General features: G+C 45.4%; 2 protein-coding genes across 2 annotated transcripts in view; one reads left to right on the top strand and one right to left on the bottom strand.

Annotated features, from left to right (window-relative positions):
* The window catches only part of LOC132976059 (protein SLX4IP-like), an 18,751-nt gene extending 2,956 nt beyond the window's left edge, over positions 1 to 15,795 (top strand). The window contains exons 2-5 of the mRNA XM_061040995.1: positions 1,813 to 1,928; positions 3,798 to 3,886; positions 13,985 to 14,091; positions 14,193 to 15,795. Coding sequence (XP_060896978.1) covers positions 1,813 to 1,928; positions 3,798 to 3,886; positions 13,985 to 14,091; positions 14,193 to 14,958 — 1,078 coding nt within the window. The 3' untranslated portion in view covers positions 14,959 to 15,795. The remainder of the gene's footprint in view (positions 1 to 1,812; positions 1,929 to 3,797; positions 3,887 to 13,984; positions 14,092 to 14,192) is intronic.
* Positions 15,796 to 16,918: 1,123 nt separating this feature from the next.
* Positions 16,919 to 20,000, bottom strand: part of LOC132976058 (protein jagged-1b-like) — a gene marked incomplete at its 5' end in the record, with an annotated part of 13,077 nt that continues 9,995 nt past the window's right edge. Inside the window, one exon of the mRNA XM_061040994.1 lies at positions 16,919 to 18,775. Coding sequence (XP_060896977.1) covers positions 18,306 to 18,775 — 470 coding nt within the window. The remainder of the gene's footprint in view (positions 18,776 to 20,000) is intronic.

Below are 20,000 nucleotides of genomic sequence, written 5' to 3'. Positions count from 1 at the left end.
CCGGCAGGGAGAGGGGGAATGTTCACAGAGGCCCCCCCCCTCACACTCGTGTGTGGGCCCACGCTGTCTGCTCTGTTATGCTCAGTGTGGAGCATATTTATCTGAGGCGCAGGTCAACTCTTAGCAGAGGCTTGTCCGAGTTCCTCCGAGTCTTATTGACGAGTGACTGTCAGGGCCGCCCACGGGTAAACACGTCTGAAGTGTCAGAGATGAAGACAGCCTCGTGTTTGAGTTTGATGAGCGTGCAGTCTGACATTATCCAGGGAGTGAGAGGTCAGGATTTTCTCAAACTATGGAGGACATGTAATCCTTTAATTGAACCTAAAATTCAGAAATCCCCACGGTTAGCAGTTAACGAGTTTTTCACACGGCAGCAACACGAGGAGGCCTGAAGAGAAGAAGACAAAGCCGAGGTGGAGGGTTTAGTTTTGCAGCATCAAGAAGAGAAAAAGTGTAATTTAGGAGGAGAGCGCTCCGTCTGCTTCCCAGCACTGTTGTCTTGTTTACAAAGAACAACTAGATAGCGTGTTAGCCAGCCTCTCGCTTTAAGTCAACAAATTCCTCCCAGATTAGGCAACAGGCCGCTGTTTCTGCCCAGCACATCTTACATAGCATGACAAACATTCCAGGACAAATAGAGCAGAGGCCCGGGCCACGGCTCGTCTGTGCCCGACTGGGAGGTCAGAAAATGAAAACACGATGAAGAGTCTCTTACACTCTGTTTAGTGAACATGCTACACAAACATGAACAAACAGTTCATGGACTTGCACTAATGGAGAGGTCTCAGAGTGAGGGGGGGGGGGGTGCACACAGCGAGTGCTCCAGAGCAGTTTTGGGGTTCGGTGTCTTGCTCAAGGGCACCTCGGCAGTGCTCAGGAAGTGGACTGGCACCTCTCCAGCTACCAGACCAACTTCCAGATTTGGTCCGTGCCGGGACTTGAACTGACGACCCTCTGATTCCCAGCCCAAGTCCCTACAGACTGAGTAGCTCATACAGATCACACAGTTAAGATGAAGCAAAGAAATGATCACAACACTTCACGATTTCATTTACATATTTGAAAGAAAATTAAGTATAAATGTATTAAATCCCCGTTTTAATGAGCGTGGTGTCACATTAAGGACCCGGGTCCAGATCTGAGTACACTTGACCCAAAGTCCGGTTCATTTGATCAGTGTGAAGACAAACGTACCGCTGAGTCTGATTGAAGAGGCGGCCTCCAGCATGTGTACTCCAGTACTGTCGACAAGAAATGTGAATGCAAACCGTGCTCAAACCAGGAAGTGGACCGCCATATGACGTGATTCTAAATGTCCTCCTGTCGCTTCAAAAACCGCCGTTTCATCCTCTGAGCTGCACGGGTAGAGGTGGACGCAGGAAGAGGGTCGATGTTGTCGTCTCAGAAACAACAAAAACATCCACAGTTAGCAGGATGGACTCAGCCTAGCGAGTGGTTGCCATGGTTACTTCTTCTTGGAGGATTTGCAAACCGGCTCTGTGCATCGGAGTCGGTTGCGAGGGGGAAACAGAGCCAGCTGTTCATCATATGAAAGTTTTTTTTTTTTTATTAGATCAAATTTTTTAACTTTGGTTTGTGTTTTTATTTAACGCTCTCTCAGAGTTTGGATAACATTTGCATGGCCAAGAAAATGATTTGATTACGAACAGTGGCTGTTTTGTGTTGCGGCGGTAAACTGAGTAAACGTTATTAGCGTATCAGGAGGTTAATCATGCATCATGCAGAGAGATCCCAGCCCAAAAATATCCACTGGTGTCAGCACTGGAAGATTTAAAACCATGATAGTTAAAGTGTGTTTCTAACTCTTCTCTTCTTCTGTGGTTTTTTAGGGGAACGCTTCAGCCTGGTGGCCAACTTCCTGAAGAGGCACTTCAACCTCCGCTGCATCGTCAAGCAGCGCTATGGGGGTACGTACTTCATGTTTCCCACAGAAAGATCGAGTCATCTGTGCTGTGCATGTTGACTTTTCTCCCCCTCACTTGTTTTTTAACGTCCTGTCTCTACCTGCTCCGAGTGTTCCTGAGAGCACGCGGCCATTAAGTGGCTCCCCTGAGAGGCTGCTGAGAGTGGGAGATTGGAGGGCAGTGAGAATCTATCTCCACGGCTCATCTAGCGCCTGTGACCCTTGGCCACCTTTTCATGGGACCAACATGGTTCTCTTCCTGTCAGTAAAGTTAATATCTGCTCCCTGAGGGGCCCGGGACGTTCAGGCTGCTCTGACCTGCTGCAGACTGAGACCACGGCTTCTCTCAGCAGGTCCCATGCACAAGTCAAATCAGACCCAGCCTCCCGGGGTCAAAAGTCGTGTCATTTGGTCCACTAAGTTAGCTTTACCTCGTGGTTATGTCATGTAAAAAATAATTACAGCAGCTCTAAAACAGATGGTTGAACGTCTTTATTCTGAGTGCAAAAAAACGCTTTACTACCCAACAAGTCCACTTTATCCTGGGAATACCGGTTGCTGTATTTTGTGTCACTTCTAAATGTTTCAGTTTGAAGCAGTACATTTTGCTCCTGTTACGTCCATTTCCATCTATATTAAGAAGGAAGTAATCTTCAGAAAAGGTAAAGGGGTAATAATGGATTTGAAGTGTCTAAAAATGTAAATTCTGGTTGGCGTTTTTTGTTTTGGATTTTGAAAATTTCAAAAAATCTGAGAATCGAAAAAGACAAAAGTACTTTGAGTTTTCTGAAGTTCACTGATTTACACAAGTCTTTCATAAAGTGCAGCGGCTTCCCCTCATTAGGGAATCGTTTCATTTCATCCTACAGCACAAAAAAATGTTAAATTAAACTTTAAACGGACAGTTTTTTGTTAAATCTCAGATTATTACCAGTGTGTATAAAACATGGACGTACTCTCAGTGACATCACAGATTTCTGAAGAGGCGTTATGAAGCCCGATGATGGAGGTTGCCATATTTTTTAAAGATTTATTTTTTGTCTTTTTGTGCCTTTATTTGAGAGATAGGACAGTGGATAGAGTCAGAAATCAGGGAGAGAGAGAGAGAGGGGAATGACATGCGGGAAAGAAGCCACAGGTCGGACTTGAACCTGGGCTGCCCGCTTGAAGGACTACAGCCTCCATACATGGGGTGCGCGCATTAACCACTGCGCCACCAGCGTCCCGGAGGTCGGATTATTTGAAAAGTTGCCTCTATCTCACGAGCAGTTTCCACAGGATCTGCACCTCCACACAGAAGCTGGACGCCGTCCCCGTAATGTTATTTCAACAGTTTGACAAAAGGCCGTTTCATCTGCACATGAAGGAAGCTTCTTTTTTCATCAATACTTTCGGCGTCATGATGCACGCGACCATGCACAGGAGAGAGAGGACGAATATGGACGTCCTCTTTTTATACACTTTATAACAGGACATAAGTCATAAAGTTCCCAACTGGGCCGTCCAGTTCAGAAGACAAGTCGGGGTTAGCTGGATTTATTATCATGACATAATGGATGTTTAAAGTGTTGTCTTTGTAAATGATCTTTGCCTTTGAAGTCTTTGAAAAGCAGTGAAATGACTCCCAGGAGCCGCCATCAACATCACATTTTCTAATATTTCATACTGCTTACGCGGCTCATAAAGCGAAGCAATTATCTGTAAACTATCATTCCCCCCCCCCACCCCCCGATCTGAGGGGTCGTAAATACTTGGTGTTTTGTAGATGTGAATTCAGACCTCCACCACATTTCCCTCGCTCCGTCTTGTACTCGTAATTAGAGGTGAACCCTGATATTAACTAAGCATGGTTCTGCGTTGTCTCCGCCTGCAGATCTGCGTGTCTTTCCTGAACGCTATGTTGTGTGTGCGAGCTGTCCGGAGGATGCCTCAGCGCTCAGTGGAAACCCGAGCCCGGCCGCGGTGAGTGCTGTTTATACTCCTCTATTTCCTCTTCCAGTCGCCTGGCAGATCCGTCCTGCTCTGTGTGTTATTATAGGGATGTGTTGCCAAATGGTGCACTCACTTTATATATGCTGATGTGTTTACGTGCGGGTGGGGGGGCGGGCTTTTCAGGGACCTTGTGAGGAGGGGGAGGGGGGGTGGGGGGGAGAGTCCAAAGCTGCAGAGTCATCGTCCTCCTTCAAAGAGTTCCTGCTCACACATTCTGCCAGGTCGACTCCAGTTGAACACTTTCTGCTCTTGCTCTTGTTAACCTCAACGTTAATGGGCGGTCACAAAATATCGCCAAAAATAATCGTTCACATTATGAGAACGTCGTGCTACTTTCACAAGAGATCTGTTTTGGCAAAAATGAAACAAGGAAAACCAAAAAGCTTTCAACTAAAACCCTTAAAAGCTTGTTGTGGGAAAATGTGAAGTCGCTCTTTTCTTTCTTTAAAACACAGATTTCATCTTCTTTAAGAATCCTGATTCTATAGTTTGAAACACATCGGACCAAAGACTCAGGATTACCCAACAAGATACAGGAAGTGGATCAGGCCCGGATTTTAGGAGGGGCAGCAGCTACAGGGACCGGCAATGAAAAATAGCGTAGGTGTTATTGAGCCCTCATGTGGTGCCCGGTGAACAGACGGGTCACTTGCACCTGAGCGTCTGTGAGTCAGTTGGTAGAGTCGGTCGTCTCCTTAGCGTGAGGTCGGGGGTTCGATCCCCAGCTCCTGCAGCCACATGTTGATGTGTCTTTGGGCAAAGATTTGCGCCCGCTGCCTCGTTGGCGGTGTATGAATGTGTATGTGTGGGATTTGTTACTCTGTCGCCCCCCGGTGGTGGAACGAACGACCAAACTCCATTTGATCTTCAGAGTCCCTCTGCACCTTTAAGAAAAAGCTAAAGACCCAGCTAACAAACAACCCCCCCAAAAAAACAACAAACAAATAAACACAAACAACAAAGGAAATCAGACATAAGAATCCACTATGAGAACCTTAACATCTGAAGAACCCAAACATCATGAGAACCAGTCCATATATTTAGTCCATGTTTTTGTTTATTGGACATTCATTTGAAAAATTGACGTCTTGCTGAATTGCAGAAAGCTTGATTCATTATGAGAATGTTGCCTGACATTATAAACCAAGAAGTAATTTCCTTTACCTGTTTTTTGGGGGGATTTTTTTGTTTTGCAACCAGTGCAGTTACCCCCTGCTGGCTGTTAGAGAGAATGCAGGGTTCTCTCAGGCGTTGACTTTCTTCTTCTCTCTTCTTTTCAGTCTATGGTCACCTGATTGATTGGACTCTGATAACGTTGTGTTCAGTGGATATTTCCCTGCTGTGAACATCATGTTCTCTTGTCATAAGATCTTCTTCTGTAGACGTTCTATTCACGTGTCAGACGACCATCCTGCGGACAGAGCTCATCTGATCCAGAACTCCCCGGAGAATCCTGGGAAACGATGGTGCAGCTTTTCACCTTGGCACTCACATCAAGGACAGACATCTCTCCCATCCCATGATCAGTCGCCTGCTGGTTTTTCTACTGGGGGGTTTTTCCGCTATTGTTTCCCCCTTACAAACGCCTCTCCACAGTTTGGCGTCCAATGAAAGCAGCGATTGTAATATTTTTACTTGAGCAACACAGTCGTCAGTGAAAAGTTCAGATTGTGTAACCAATTTTTCCAGTTCAAGGAGGCATTGCTGTCGATGGCGTTCCTCTCCTCAGGATGTGGTTCTCTCTGGGCTCATACAGTACAAGCAGAGGGAATTGGAGGGTGGGAGTCTTGTGGTGGAGCTCTCACTAGCCCGAACCTCGAGCGTGGTTTGTAAGGGAAAGATACCAGACAGCACGGCTGAAGGTTCTCACATGACAAAAACACCAATTTGTTTACATCGCTCTCTCTCTTCTTGTTTGTCAGAGAGAAAATGTTTAACAGAAAATGCTGCCAAGTCCTTAAAGTGAATGAAAACTGTTATGATGTTGGTCAAGAGCAATGTAATGCATAATAACATTGCTGTCTGAATATAATGGGCTCTATTGAGTTTAATGTCAAGTTTTCTCATACGTTAAAGAGGAGGTCGTTTAATCGCTCAGCTCCTGACAGCACGAGCCTGCTGGTCCTAAAAACACAGACCACGTTCCCCCTGTATGTAGGGAGGATTGTTAGGGTTCAGTCCGTGTGACTTATTTCACAAAAATCCTGAACCGCAGTGGAAATGAAGACTCATCAAATTTTCACTTCTCACAAGGTCAGGGGGTTATGTTGTGAGGGAACTAAGGTGACATCATGGTTGGCCTTTTGTCCCGTGAAAGTCAACGTCTCCCTCCCACACTCCGCATGCTGTACGTCTCCTGTACTCTGTGAACTCTTATTAGTCATATTTTCAGCTGTGGTTCAGTTTGAAGAGGACATGGTGAGATTTAGTCATTTCCAGTCGTGGCCAACGAGCAAGGACACCAATTATTGTTGATTTTTGGTACTTGGGGCTTCAGTTTGTAGATGTTTGGTAAATGTTTTCACCAAGCGGCAACCTCTAGTCTTGAAAAATGAAGCCAATGCGGAAGAAGTGCAAAATTCCTGCAGTTTGTCGAGTGTCCGCTTGAGGCAGGCTCCAGGAGCACAGGAAGTCACATTCACATGACTGGCAAAAAAAACCAACATTTTTACAGCATAATAAACATGTTTACAGCCTGGTTCAAAATAACAAACATGTCTGATTAGATATTGTCATCACTGGCACCACACTTCAGTTTGCCCACTGTCAAAATAAAAGCACCGCACTTCAGTTTGCCCACTGTCAAAATAAAAGCCCCGCACTTCAGTTTCCCACCGTCAAAATAAAAGCACCGCACTTCAGTTTGTACACCTTCAAAATAAAAGCACCACACTTCAGTTTGCACACCTTCAAAATAAAAGCACCACACTTCTGTTTGCACACCTTCAAAATGAAAGCACCACACTTCTGTTTGTCCACCTTCAAAATAAAAGCACCACATTTCAGTTTGTACACCTTCAAAATAAAAGCACCACACTTCTGTTTGCACACCTTCAAAACAAAAGCACCACACTTCTGTTTGCACACCTTCAAAACAAAAGCACCACACTTCTGTTTGCACACCTTCAAAATAAAAGCACCACACTTCTGTTTGCACACCTTCAAAACAAAAGCACCACACTTCTGTTTGTCCATCTTCAAAATAAAAGCACCACATGTGATAATGTTAACAAGGGAAAACTGAAATTCACAGAGCAGATAATTGAATATTTAACTGATGCGGCGTGGACAGCGAGCGTGTGATTGTGTGCGATGGGATATCTGACCCTCGCGTGCTGAGTATCAGAGTATTAGAGTATCAAGTTAAAGAACAAGGCAGATATTTCTGACAGGAGAAGGTGGAGGACACAACAGAGCTACAAGGAAAGTGTGTCTGTCTGACATAAACCAGTCTGGATGACACGTTGAGGTCAAAGTTGAAGATAAAAGTGTTTAAAGCCGTTTCAAATTGCATAACCTTAAGCTAGATTTCAAGGCTTTTTTTATGTAAAAGTACAGACATAGTAGAACTTCTGACACCATCAGGTGAGAGGTTTGGACATAGTGAAGTCTATCAGTTTCCTGTCATGCCTCACGTCTAAGGGGTTAATGTTTTTAAATCTGAACTTTAAACAGCCTCATTTATTCTGTAGCAACCTAGAAACCCAGATTCAACTGTTGCTCTGAGAGTCGGGGGCAACATTAGCAAGAGACCGTGGGAATCAATCACAAGGCATCTCCTCGACAGTGTTTTTATTTTTCCTTGACATTTGAAGATTCATGTCCTTCTAAAAAAAAAAAAAATCTCCTATTGTGAGTCAGCAGCAACAGTGTGGAGGGCAGCATGGGAAGGAAGAAACCAGTGTTTAGGATTGTGGCCGTTGTTTTCTAGTCAGGCGCAGAGTGGGCAGCTGAGGTGAGTGGCGTGCTGGGCTGCAGAAGTTTGGATCAAAGGCAGAGCAGATGTGTTTCCAGCCCCCCCCCCCCCCCCCCCCGGACGAGTCTGTGTGTTTACTCATGACCTCAACGCGCCTCTATTCCTCACAGCTCGCATTGGGCTAGCAGCAGAGCTTTCCCAAGCGTCCAGCGTCTGCTGATCTCAACTCTCCTCTGACGCCAAATACTCGCCAATCGTCCCGCACAAAACACAATCGTGTCCCATCGTTTCATCCCGCCTTAATCTGCTTTCAATGATTTCCACAAAATGACTCCAAACAGTTAACAGCTTGTCTTAATCTCTACACATGGGTGTATCCAGAAACATTTCATTGTTCAGGGATAAGAAGTGTCCTCTATTTTAAGTATGTGCCCATGCATGTTTGTTGACTTTGTTGCAAGGAAGATGTGGTGAGCTTAGACAAACAGGGCATGATTCCTGTGTGGGACCCGGGGAGGGGCGGGGTTTGCTCTGCAGGAGGTTATTTTTTGCCCTGACAGTTCAGATGTGTTGATGTTTCCTGGTGCCAGTTTAAGGATTTTGTATACTTAGCTGAGCCATAACAAAGCTGTTCAAAAGGCTTACCAGGACAGAAAAAAATAATTCCACTTTTATAACAAATAGTTCAAACATTTCAAGTGGAATGATTCATTGCTTTTGCGACGGATGATTGAGTAACTGGCTTTAAACGATGGCATCTTGCTGGTTTTGTGTGTTAGGTGAGCTACAAAGACGGAGTAAATCCAAAAACAAACAATCTGGCTCCCACTGTGGAACATCACAAGCAAACACACAGTTGATGGTTGATTGGAGCTTTCAGTGCCGGCCTGTTTTCTGACTAGTCGACTTGTTTTTTTCTTCCTGGAATTCCTCATGTTTGAACTCCAGCTTGGAGTTTGCAATGCCTCTCTTTGGGACCTCTTTGGCCCTTAATAAGTCTGTTGGATAAAGTACAAAATGCATCGTCATCAAGCTGCAAGAAGCCTGCTATGAGCTCTTGAATGTTAGCTTTCTTGTAGAATATAAAGTCTGAACCTCTATGTTAAGTCATCCTCTAAACAGAAGAGGCTGTATCAGTGCATTACTTTCATGTGCAGCTGCAAAGGTAACCCACATAATCTCCTTATTTGTGTCTTAGCCTGATCTTAAACGGCAGCGCCTGTATTTTATGGAGCCTGTGGCTGCTTATCTTTTTGAAGTTGTCTCCAGGAGTCATTGGGAGTTAAGGCAAGCTGCTGTAAGAGTCCGCACCGGTATCATTTTAAAACCGAGTGATTCATTCACTGCGCTCTCCTCGCCCTCCTTTCGCCAGGTTTATCTCTTATAATCTGACATCCAGATGTGCTTGTCTTGTTGCAGCTCCCGTGGTGGAGCTGTGTTGTTCTGGAGGCTCCAGGGCCGGGGAGGGCACTGTTCCTCTCTGCTCTACGTGTTGCATCATGAGAAGTGTTGTGCAGCTTTGTGTGGGGGCGAACAGACTGGCTGGCGGCAGGGGGGGTAAACCCTTGTTGCAGAGAGAGAGAGAGAGAGAGAGAGGTGGTTGTGGTAGCGGCGGCTGGTAGAAATTCTTATTCACCACCACCCCTCCCTCCTGTTACATGGGACACTTTCCAGCTATTGGGAGTTTGCATCATTCCGAACAAGATTAGGCCAACTTGGTTCCCACACAATACTTACAGTTTAATCCAGATAGCCTGTGATATTTGTACTGTTCATGCACCATCTCTCTCTCTCTCTCTGCCTTTAATGTCAGTTATTTCTACTCTAGTAGCTCTATGCAGAATATCCAACCCCTGGACCCCTGAACATCATGATTCATGCCTTACTCTCTCTCTCTCTCTCTTTCTCTCTCTCTCTCTCTGTCTCTCTTTCCATCTTCCTCTTCTATTCATTAAGTATTTCCTCCTCATCGTCTCTTCATGCTTCTTTCTTTCCATCGCTCTGTTCTTTCTGTCCCTCCTTCCTCCTCTTGCTCTTTTGAAGTCGTGCCGACAGGAACAGAACGGCACTAAACTTTCCCAGAGATCCTCCCCTCGGCTCCCTGTTGATTCTTCTTCTTTCAAGTTCACTTTCAAACAGCATTAATTCAAATCTCAACCAAAAGAGAATACACATCAAGGCCCTACGATGCAAATGACAAGCACCCACACCTTTCTCAGAATTGTTGTTGTTGTTGTTGGGGTGGGTGTGGGTGTGTGAGTGCGTAGGCAAATGCAGATTTTTTTTTTTATGTGTGTCACTGTCCCAAATCCAAATCCAAGGCTAGCTGCAGCTCCGGACATGAGAGAGTGTAAAGTCTGAACTTCTGCCCACACTGTGGCACGACTCCCTCTCTGCACAAAGGGCAGCCTGTGGAGGACATCCTGTGTGGGGATTCTTGTGTTTGTGGGCATGCTGGAGAGACTGTGGAGGTCAAGCAACATGACTCTGGGAGGGGCGGGGGCGGGTGCCTCTTCTTTTGTTGTGCCCCCCCTTTAACGCTCTCATTTCTATTCTTCATTCTGTTGTATCTTGTCCCTTGTTTCCTCGTCATCTCTGCCCACTTCCTTGTCGTCCAGCCTCCTGAATCAATCCCCTCCCTCACCTCCGTCTTGGCCTCGTTATCCCGTCCACACCGCAGTGCTGTTGCATGGTCTCGAGCTTTGCCCCAGTTTGTCTTTGCAGCATGAGAAACTGAATTCTTCTCTCTTGGGTGTCAGGTCAAATGTTGTCATTGGTATCATGACAGAAGAAGTGGGAGAGGACGTTAATGGGGTTTTTTTTCTCCACGCTCACAGGAACTGGTGGATGCCAAACTTACCACATTGGTTTTCCCCCTCTAAGAGTTCACATTGATCATTTCACCAAACAGTTTATGGAAAAGTAACGATCTGAAAATGGCTGATTTGAAATAAACATTGTGGACGTAACCTCAAATTTTCCAACATTTAACTTCTGTCTGGTTGAGTTTTCCCACTGCAATAGGCTGCTAGTGACAGGGCTCTCATGTCGGTTCATCCACCACCTCGGACCCAACTATTACAGCTCCAACAAATACTTGATGGCTGAATTTGGGTAAAGTGGATAAACTCAAATACTTGAGTGAATCTGTGACCTTTTATCTTACGTCACCAGCACGTTAGAACTCTGACTTACATATCAAACATTTCAGTATTTACTCCATGGATTGGCAAAATATTTGGTGCAGACACTCCTAATCCCCACAGGATACACCTCCCTGACTTTTGGTTTCCTGACTTTACTGCTAGCGTCTCAGAGTGTTGATATTCAGGCTTAAGGAGTGACATTTTTCTCTGGAATGGTTTGCTATCATCTGTCACATTTTTATATTTTAAGGCACATTTGGCTTTATTCAGGACAGTGAAGACATTTTGTGAGGAAAGAGTAGGGAACAATGTGGCTAATGTTGATGGTTGGTCTCGAACACCGGATGGCCGATCCGACCGTGGCCTCTGCACGCTGGGTGCATGCTCATTCGTCCAAAAAATAATTATTTTACCCAAATATTTGGTGTGGACCAAATATCTGCAACATCCTCAGCTACACTTTGTTTTATGTGCTCATTAGTGGTGCTAATGTTGGAGAACATTGTACACATCATACCTGCAAAACATCAGCATGTAAGTATTTTAATTGTGTGCAATGTTAGCATCCTTACCAACACTGCACCCAATAGCTGTTAGCATTCCCAAAGCCCCTAAAAGCCCTAATAGGCTAATAGGCTACCCTAACCCTAACCCTAACCCTAACCCAGGTCACCAGTCAGCCAATGGACCAAATCTGTGGTGCCAGATATTGAAGTACATCGCCTGCCTGTCTGTATATTTAAGTTAACCTTTCTTCCCACTCAAGCAAAAAAGTGTTAGCACTGCTAACGTTAGCCACACTCGACCAAACCAAATTTCATTGTTTACCAACAAACAATTTCAAACAAAACTTTGCTAAATTGTGACTGATAGCATAGCAGTTTGAATATCTGACCCATCAGGTGCAACGCATCATTCAGGCTCTAGTCGCCGTCTTTGATGAATGTTTGCCGTGTTGTTCCTCTTATCACTTTAAAACTCAAGTACTGAATCTATTCACCTGTTTGCTGCTTATTCAGGTTTAATCTCTGAACCAGAGCGACTCAGATATTCCCTCACTTGTGATAACCTGACGGGCTCTCAACCTTTACTTTCTGCTCAATTTAGCACGGGGTCTCTCATAAATCCAGAGTCTGTTTGAGGTCAGCCGAGGAAAGGACCTGTTATTAACCTTCATTAGTGGCCTGTTGAGGGCACATGTTGGTGAGATCCAATCTTTTGGCCCGCTCCTTGTTCTGCCTCAGAGGTTCCCCTCAGTATGCGGGTATGTTGAACTTTCAACCCTGAGCTAATCGTTGCAGCCAGCTTTGAGTTTACTTTTTAATCTTTAGTGTTAGAGAGTGTAGTGTTTATAGGAGGGATGATTCATCACTTTAAAGTAGACAGAAAGCAAGAAACTGTTAACAATGGGGAGTGATTAGGAGCCTTGCTTTGTTAAGTGATCTTGAAAATTAAATGTTGTTTTCACACATGAACAAAAACTCATGGTTAGCTACTTACATGAATGTAAACAGCCATGTTTTTTTTACACACATTTTACTCAGACTTTCTCCTTTCTTTGGTAAATCGGTGTGAGCCGAATTATCCTTCATCAAATCAAAACTGATGAGTCATCAAAACATTCACCCCCCCCGTACAGTGTGTGTCCATCGAGACATGAGCTAATCACACCTATTTGGTTTTTTGAACCAGGCTGTAAACATGTTAATCTCTGCTGTAAAAACAGGCTTTTTAGAATGGGTGTGTATGTGACTTCCTGTGCTTCTGCAGCCAGCCTCTAGTGGACACTCCAGGAACTGCAGGATGTTACACTTCAGCATCTACAATTCTACAATTCACTCTGCAGACTCTTTTATCCAAAGTGACGTACATCAGAGAGTAAGAACAACACAAGCAAGGATCTAGAAAAAAGGGAACAATGTGAGTAAGAGCAAACGATCAGCTTTGAGTCTGATTGGACACACAGGTGCTGACAGGAAGTGACCAGAGGCAAAGCACAACATTGAGGGCAGTTCTTGAGAGCTCTAATCAGTATAGAAACCATCTTATAAGTCGTCGTTATCAAACAAAAACCATCGTCATTACCATCATCATCATCAATAATATGGAGACCATCATCATTAAGTTAGTAGGTATTCATGAAAGAGCTGGGTCTTTAGCTTTTTCTTAAAGGTGCAGAGGGACTCTGCAGATCACATGGAGTTTGGAAGTTCATTCCACCACCGGGGGGCGACAGAGGAGAAGAGTCTAGTCAGAGACTTAGGACCCTGTTGTGAAGGTTGGATCAGACGCCTTTCATTGGCAGAGCGTAGCATTGGCTTCACTTTCAACACCGGAGTTTGTTGCTCCTTGCTCTTAGCTCCCCGCCTCTTCCTCTCCGGTCAGAAACATATATGACCAAGCAACATCACATTTTCAGGAGTGTGAAAACCGCTGAAGTCAACGAACAATAACGCTTTTCTTACAAATGTTTTTATCTCATGAGACGTTCTATTTGCTTTTTTTACATTAAGGAGCCTCAGTTGTATTTTTCCTCTGCCTCGCTCCATCATCTCTTAATGATCCCGCTTTAATCTCTGTTTTAACTTGTCAACACAGTTTAACCATTTAGTAACTGTGCCTCAGGCTGCGAGCTTCACTCCAAACCTCAGACAGCAGAGGAACACGTCACACTCTGACAAGACGCTGATTATTTTCAAAGCCTTTGAGGTGGTTGCTCCTGACAGCAGTAAGTGAGGGACTAATCCTCTGTGCCAGCTGGGGAGTTAGTGAGTGTCTTTAAAGGCGTCATAGAACATGTTTTAAATCATAATTCAGATGATGAGGTGACGCTGTGATGTAACAGTCTGGAACACAGGAGGGTCAATGTTCAGAACCTGATCCTCTGATTATTTTATCTTTTAATTGAATTCATCACATTATCATTCTTGGAGAAGACAAATCAAACCTTTCCAGGCGACGCCAGGAATAATACTTCTTTGTGTTGACTCTGTTTGTCCTCCGTAGAGCGAGCAGAAGGAACAAAGCAGATCGGAGTATTTTTCCAGAGTGGGAGAAACCCAAGAGCCGTTAAACAGCTCCACAAAAACAAAGAAGACTGCGCTTCAAAAGATGTAAGTATGATCTAACGCAGAACCTTTTCCAAACCCCTTCAGTCAAGAGAGGACACTCGAGTATCTGCTCACATCCTCGTTTCCTTTTCACTTTTTCTCAGAGCCAAACAAGCCAGTGTCCAACGAGAGCGCTGTGGCTCCAGCACGGGGGAGCGGCTGATGGACCAGAGAGCCTGGCCCAGAAACCAAAGAGGGGAACATAGAGAGTCAGAATTAAGCCCCAAAGAGACTGAGTCCAGCTCTGAAGAGAAGGCGGCAGACCACCAGGAGCCGGTCCCCAGAGCCTTAAATGAAGCTGGAGCTCAGAGTGTGAAGCGGGGCCAGACCCGGGAGCAGCAGACTGAGAGTAGTCCTCCAGACAGACCCGACCCACGTGGGGCCTCCCTAGCTTCCTGCCAACATGCAATCAGTCAGGAGACGAGCAGGAGCAAGAGGAGCAAGCCGAGTGATCCAGGGGAAGAAGACCCTCACCCGCAGAAGGCCAAGATGACGTGCCCTGGAAGACCTCCAGCCGCGACGCAGACCCCCTACAACAAGGGCTCCACACAAACACCCAAGCATGACCCTCCTCCTCTGCAGCCCCTTCCTCCAGCCGACGCAGAGTCCAAGGCTCTCCCAGTCTCAGAGCACAGCAAAACCACAGTGGAAGTGGAGCTGCTTACTCCAGGGAAACGGGCCCAGAGCCCCCCCCTCACAAGCAATAACACGGCACAGACAAACCAAAACAGGCTGCCCGCAAGTCTGAGGGGCCTATCTGTCAAGCCTGCATCCTCAGGCTCCTCTATTAGTTCCAGATCCACACTCGCAGAGGAGGGGAGCAAGAATGTGCCCAGAACCTCCAGATTACGACGACAGAAGAGGTCCTGAGGGGGGGGGGGGTACAGTAAAGATGTCTGACGCCACACAGAGATAGAGATGATATTGTGTCAGGCTGCATGTTTACTCCAGATGCATTTTGTACATGTGTCACATTTTACTGCAACATTTATTCTTTTCACATGTGCTGTACACGCAGAGCGCTCGCAAACACACACACACACACACACACACACACACACACACACACACACCAAACCCTGACAAACATCATGGCCCATGATACTAGAGCGTGCTCTGTCTAACACTCCACCCATAAGTAGTGGTGGTCAAGAGAGGCTCGCAAATGAAAGTCAAAAACCTTTAATTGGAGTTTAGATTTGGTTCTGTGTGTGAGATTGTGGATTTCAGACAGGCAGGAGCCGAGCAGTACGTCATGGCTCTGAGTCTGAAGCTCTGGCTCCTAAGTGTCTGAAAACTGTCCGGTCTCCCCGCTGAAGCTCGGCGCTGATTGATTGCTCTTTCCAGAAATATTTCAGCACCCCGTCTCTCCAAAATGTACTTTTCGTTGTTGCATTTCATCCATACACAATTAGCTCAACGCTTAGTTGCTAAGCACCTGAAATGAATCTCGAAATCTGAGGCTTTTTTTTTTTTTATTGAATTTGAACCCGCAGCGTTGTGGTTGTTTATGGAAACAGCAGGACGTCTACAGTATCGCAGGTTAAAATGGAGCTGCTGTCGTCGCCCTTACAGTCACTCATCATAACCCGGTTTAAACCCCAACATGACCGACTTCATGACATCATGCTGCCTGCAAACATCACTGTGTTTTACTCTCCTGGAAAGTCGTTTTAAATTGTAAATACATTTTGTTTTTCCAGTGAAATAAAATCTCAGAGTCTTTTTGAAAATAATCTGATATCTCTTCCAATAAACTGTAGATCAGCGACACTCCGTCTGGATTGGCTAACGGCCCTGTCGGTTTGGGATTGGGCAGTAGTTTAACGAGTAAGAGTCCACGTGTCAGCTGACAGCGTTTTGGTCTTCTTGACTTAATCAAGGCAGCGTTTAGTGTCCGAGGTGCTCAAACGACCTCGGCATCAGCTGTTTTGTTGTCGCTGCATTCTCACTGAGATTGACCAATCAAAATCAAGGACAGGGCGGGACTTCTGGTATCAGCTCTGTCAACAACAATGGCGGAGGAGAAACTAATCGGTCTTTTTGAGGATTTAAGTTCAGGTCTAAAGCTGCTGCAGATGCCTTAAACTTTAGCACACAGAGCTATTTAAAACTTTGTAACCTAGCAACAGGAAGCGCTGGTGAGAAGCGCTCTTTGCATGGCGTCAGCAGCAGATTCTGTCATCATGACGGAAACGACGCGGTGGATTAGTGAACGTGACCATCACCGTCTTAAAGCCTGTATATGTTCAAGAGGTGCTGATAATCTCCCGCCTCGGCTTTAATCCTTTTAAACAGATCTGTAGGAAGATCTGTATCAGTTACAAACGCCACACGAGAAGGCGTCTCCGGCTGCTTGTTTCAAACGTTTTCGGTTTAAATCCAAACGAGGCAATAAGAGGATCATGAAGAGCGCGGGTATCTGTCCTGAAAATATCTAGATCATCTCAGGAGGACAGTCTATGGTCGTGCAGCGATCAGAGAATAAAGGTCACCACTGGCCCCTCCCACTGGCCCCTCCCACTGGCTCCAGGTGAATTCTCCTGATTATATCTTGCTGCGTTCTCACATCAGCTCACTCTGACTTTCTGCAGAATAAAAACGAGGAGGCTGGAGGAGAAACTCCGGGGGGTAAAAATTTGGCTTCTCCAGGAAATACTTTCCTGCAGGTGTGAACGCTCTATCGGTGTCCAGGATTGACTTGAGCTCGAGGAGCCGTAAACACATTTAGACAGAGACCGCGCTCGAGGTCTACGATGCGTCTCCAGCGGCGGTTGCCATGGCGGCAGCGGCGGGCTGGATGCGTCACAGACAGACTCTTCACTCTCTCTCATGAACAAAGACAACTTTAATTCTCTTTTCATACAAAATATTTAATAAATATGACTTTCAAAAATATATTGCCAGATCAACACATAATTCTCAAGTTCATAACACAAAGTCAAAAAAAGGGACAAAATGTCGCCGTGATCTCAAAGCGTTGACAGATGAGATAAAACATGTTTGTCTTTAAGAGCCTCAGGAAGTTTTTTTAAAAAAGAAACAAAATGTGCACAGAAACAAAGCGGACTCTGGCAGTGTGTTCCCATCGCCCCCACCCCCCCCCCCTTCTCTTCAAGTACTCACGCTCCGAGCTCAGGAGATCTACGCCGCCTAAAGCAGATGGGAACCGTGGGGCGTGGCGTGTTGACGCCACTCGCCACGCACAGCCTTTTGAAATGTGTCGATGGGTTTAAGCTGCAGAAGGATTTTTCTTTTTTTTTTGTTCCCTTAAGTATTAATCCATTAGCGGCAAGCAATATGTCTGCCGCCATGTGCGTCCCCTCGCAGCAGCCGTGGCGTTCTGTCGTCTTCGACCGAGGTCGCGGCAACAAATAATGAAATGTGAAAAAGTGTGAAACAGAATGGAAACGTCTTTCTCTCTCGGGCGTGAAAAAGCACCCGTCCTTTGTCTGCTTTGAAAAATTTGGCTTAAAAAAAAAAGTAATGAAAGAAATGGTCGGTTTCCACGGCGATCCAAACCTTCAAACTAGACAGAACATATAAATAAAAAGGAATGATATCTTAAGGCTCTTGATTATTAAGTTAATAAATCAAATATACACAATGATTAATAAAAAAAATGTACATATCTACAGGATCTAAATCGACACATAAATTCTTCATATTGGCAGCAACTGCTGACATTGAACTCCCCCCTCCCCCCATCCCCCCGCAGGTCATCCCCCCCGCAGGTCATCCCCCCCCCTCCCCCCAAAATAAAAATAAATAATAGAGTTGATCTTTTTTTTTCTCATTTCTCGACAGTTGCTGAAGTCTAAAAGCTGAAAAGGCACTTTCCTCCAAGCGGGTGTAGAAAAAGAAAACACAAAGTGGGAAGAGCTCGCTCGAGTGTCGTTTCAACACGTCGGGTCGTTTTTTAGTCATTGTCACAACAATCACGCCGGGCGCCGCTTTCCACGTGTCCGCTCGTTTTAAAAACAGAAGAAGTGAAATGCAGAGGCGGACATGTTGGAAGAACGTCTACAGTGAAATGTTTACCAGTGCCTCGTGTCTCCAGCCAACCAAAGCAACCGTCACTGCCAGTGTAAGCCAGCTTGTCAAAACTTAAATTAACACGGGGAATACTGCGGGGTCACCCCCCCCCCCCCCCTCGCTCCACCCACCACCGGGGTGTGAAGGCATTAGGCTTGGTTGCACGGCAACACAGCTGTCTGCTATACGATGTAGTCCATCCTGTTGATGCTGTTGGCCGTCTCCAAGTCTCTGTTGTCCTGTTTGTTAGTCCAGTTCGGGTTTTTGGACGTGGAGTTGGCGTTGGAGACGGGCGCCTTCTCGTCCCGCTCCACCAGTGTGTACGCCGGCTGTTTGGCGAAGCGGCCCTTCTGTAAGTGCCTCTCCTTGTCGTCCTCGTCCCCCTCGGGGTGATTTGTCCTTATTTTGGCGATGATGGAGTTTTTGTTCTCGTAGTCCTTGATGGCCACCGCGTGCTTCTCTATCGGGTTCTTGATCTGGTTCAGCTGCTCGCGCACGTTGTTGGTGGTCGTGTTGTCCTCGGCGCCGGCGACCGTCGTGCTGTTGTGGTTGCCCTGTTTCCGCCGGCGGCGCATGCACCACAGCAGGATGGAGACCAGCACGAGGACCCAGATGACGATGAAGACCGAGCTGAGGAGGGGCACCAGGTAGTCTGAAAAAAAAGAAGGGTCAAAGGTCAGCCGCCAGGGAGAGACTCAAACTCCCGACCATCAGACGAGCAACTCAACCACTGAGCCACAGCTGATTATTATTCAGTCATACTAAACTCATCAGTGAAATTCCAGTTTAACGTCGAAACTACGGAGAGTAAAATAAATATTCAGAACGGCTCATTCTGCAGGTGAGACCTTGTGGGTGTGGTCGTCTACTTTTTGATTGACAGCTGTCCTCCTCCGCCCACAACAAGCTTTTCTGAAATGATTGAACTGTTCACTGAACGTCGAGTTACTTCCTGCTCTCGCTGGAGGACGGCCCTGAGGCTTCAGATGCTGAAGGTCGACACCTTCTGATGTTGGAGAACAAACTGGACCTTAAACTGAAGTCCTGAATCTTCATCTCACAGCTGCTGAGGATCAGAGCGCAACGCCAACTAATTCAAACTGAATCAGAAGCCCTGACAGGTCTTCTTTTTAATTGTTGTTGTTTTTTTTTCATCTTTCATCATTAGATCAGTATTATTATTATCATTATTATCATTATCATTATCATTATTATCATTATTATCATTATTATTATCATTATTATCATTATCATTATTATTATCATTATTATCATTATCATTATTATCATTATTATTATTATTATTATCATTATTATCATTATTATTATCATTATTATTATCATTATTATCATTATTATTATTATTATTATCATTATTATCATTATTATCATTATCATTATTATCATTATTATCATTATTATTATTATTCTTGAATTTGATGACATCTAGATGTTGCTTTGGGCTCGGGGGGGCTCAGGGGGGGGCTCAGGGGGGGCTCGGGGCTGTGAATGTCAGTACGGTGCTGTTGTATGTTTCTGCTGCTGGTTCTGTCCTGTCTGCAGTTCGTCTATTGTTTGGGGTAAAATGAATTAAAATAAAACAAACAAGTCCTGACAGAAACTTGAATATTTCTAACCAGTTTGTAAACTCGTCTTCCTCGCTGTCAGACGCTCGTTATTCTGAACGTAAAGACCCTGAAGTCCAGAGTCAGCAGGCTGTTTCAGGATTTGGATTCTGGTGGTTTAGCTTCAACAATGCTACTAAACGTTTTGATTCTAATGCTACATCCAGCCTGCTAAATCATTAGCATCCTTTGTGCCAGTGCAACCTGACCTCTGAGCCCTGAACAGAGGAGGAGGAACTATTTGGCCGTGGC

The sequence above is a fragment of the Labrus mixtus genome, chromosome 6 (assembly GCF_963584025.1).
Source record: "Labrus mixtus chromosome 6, fLabMix1.1, whole genome shotgun sequence".
Classification (NCBI taxonomy): domain Eukaryota; kingdom Metazoa; phylum Chordata; class Actinopteri; order Labriformes; family Labridae; genus Labrus; species Labrus mixtus.
The sequence above is the reverse complement of the archived record's forward strand: the minus strand, read 5'-3'. Positions and strand labels throughout refer to the sequence as shown.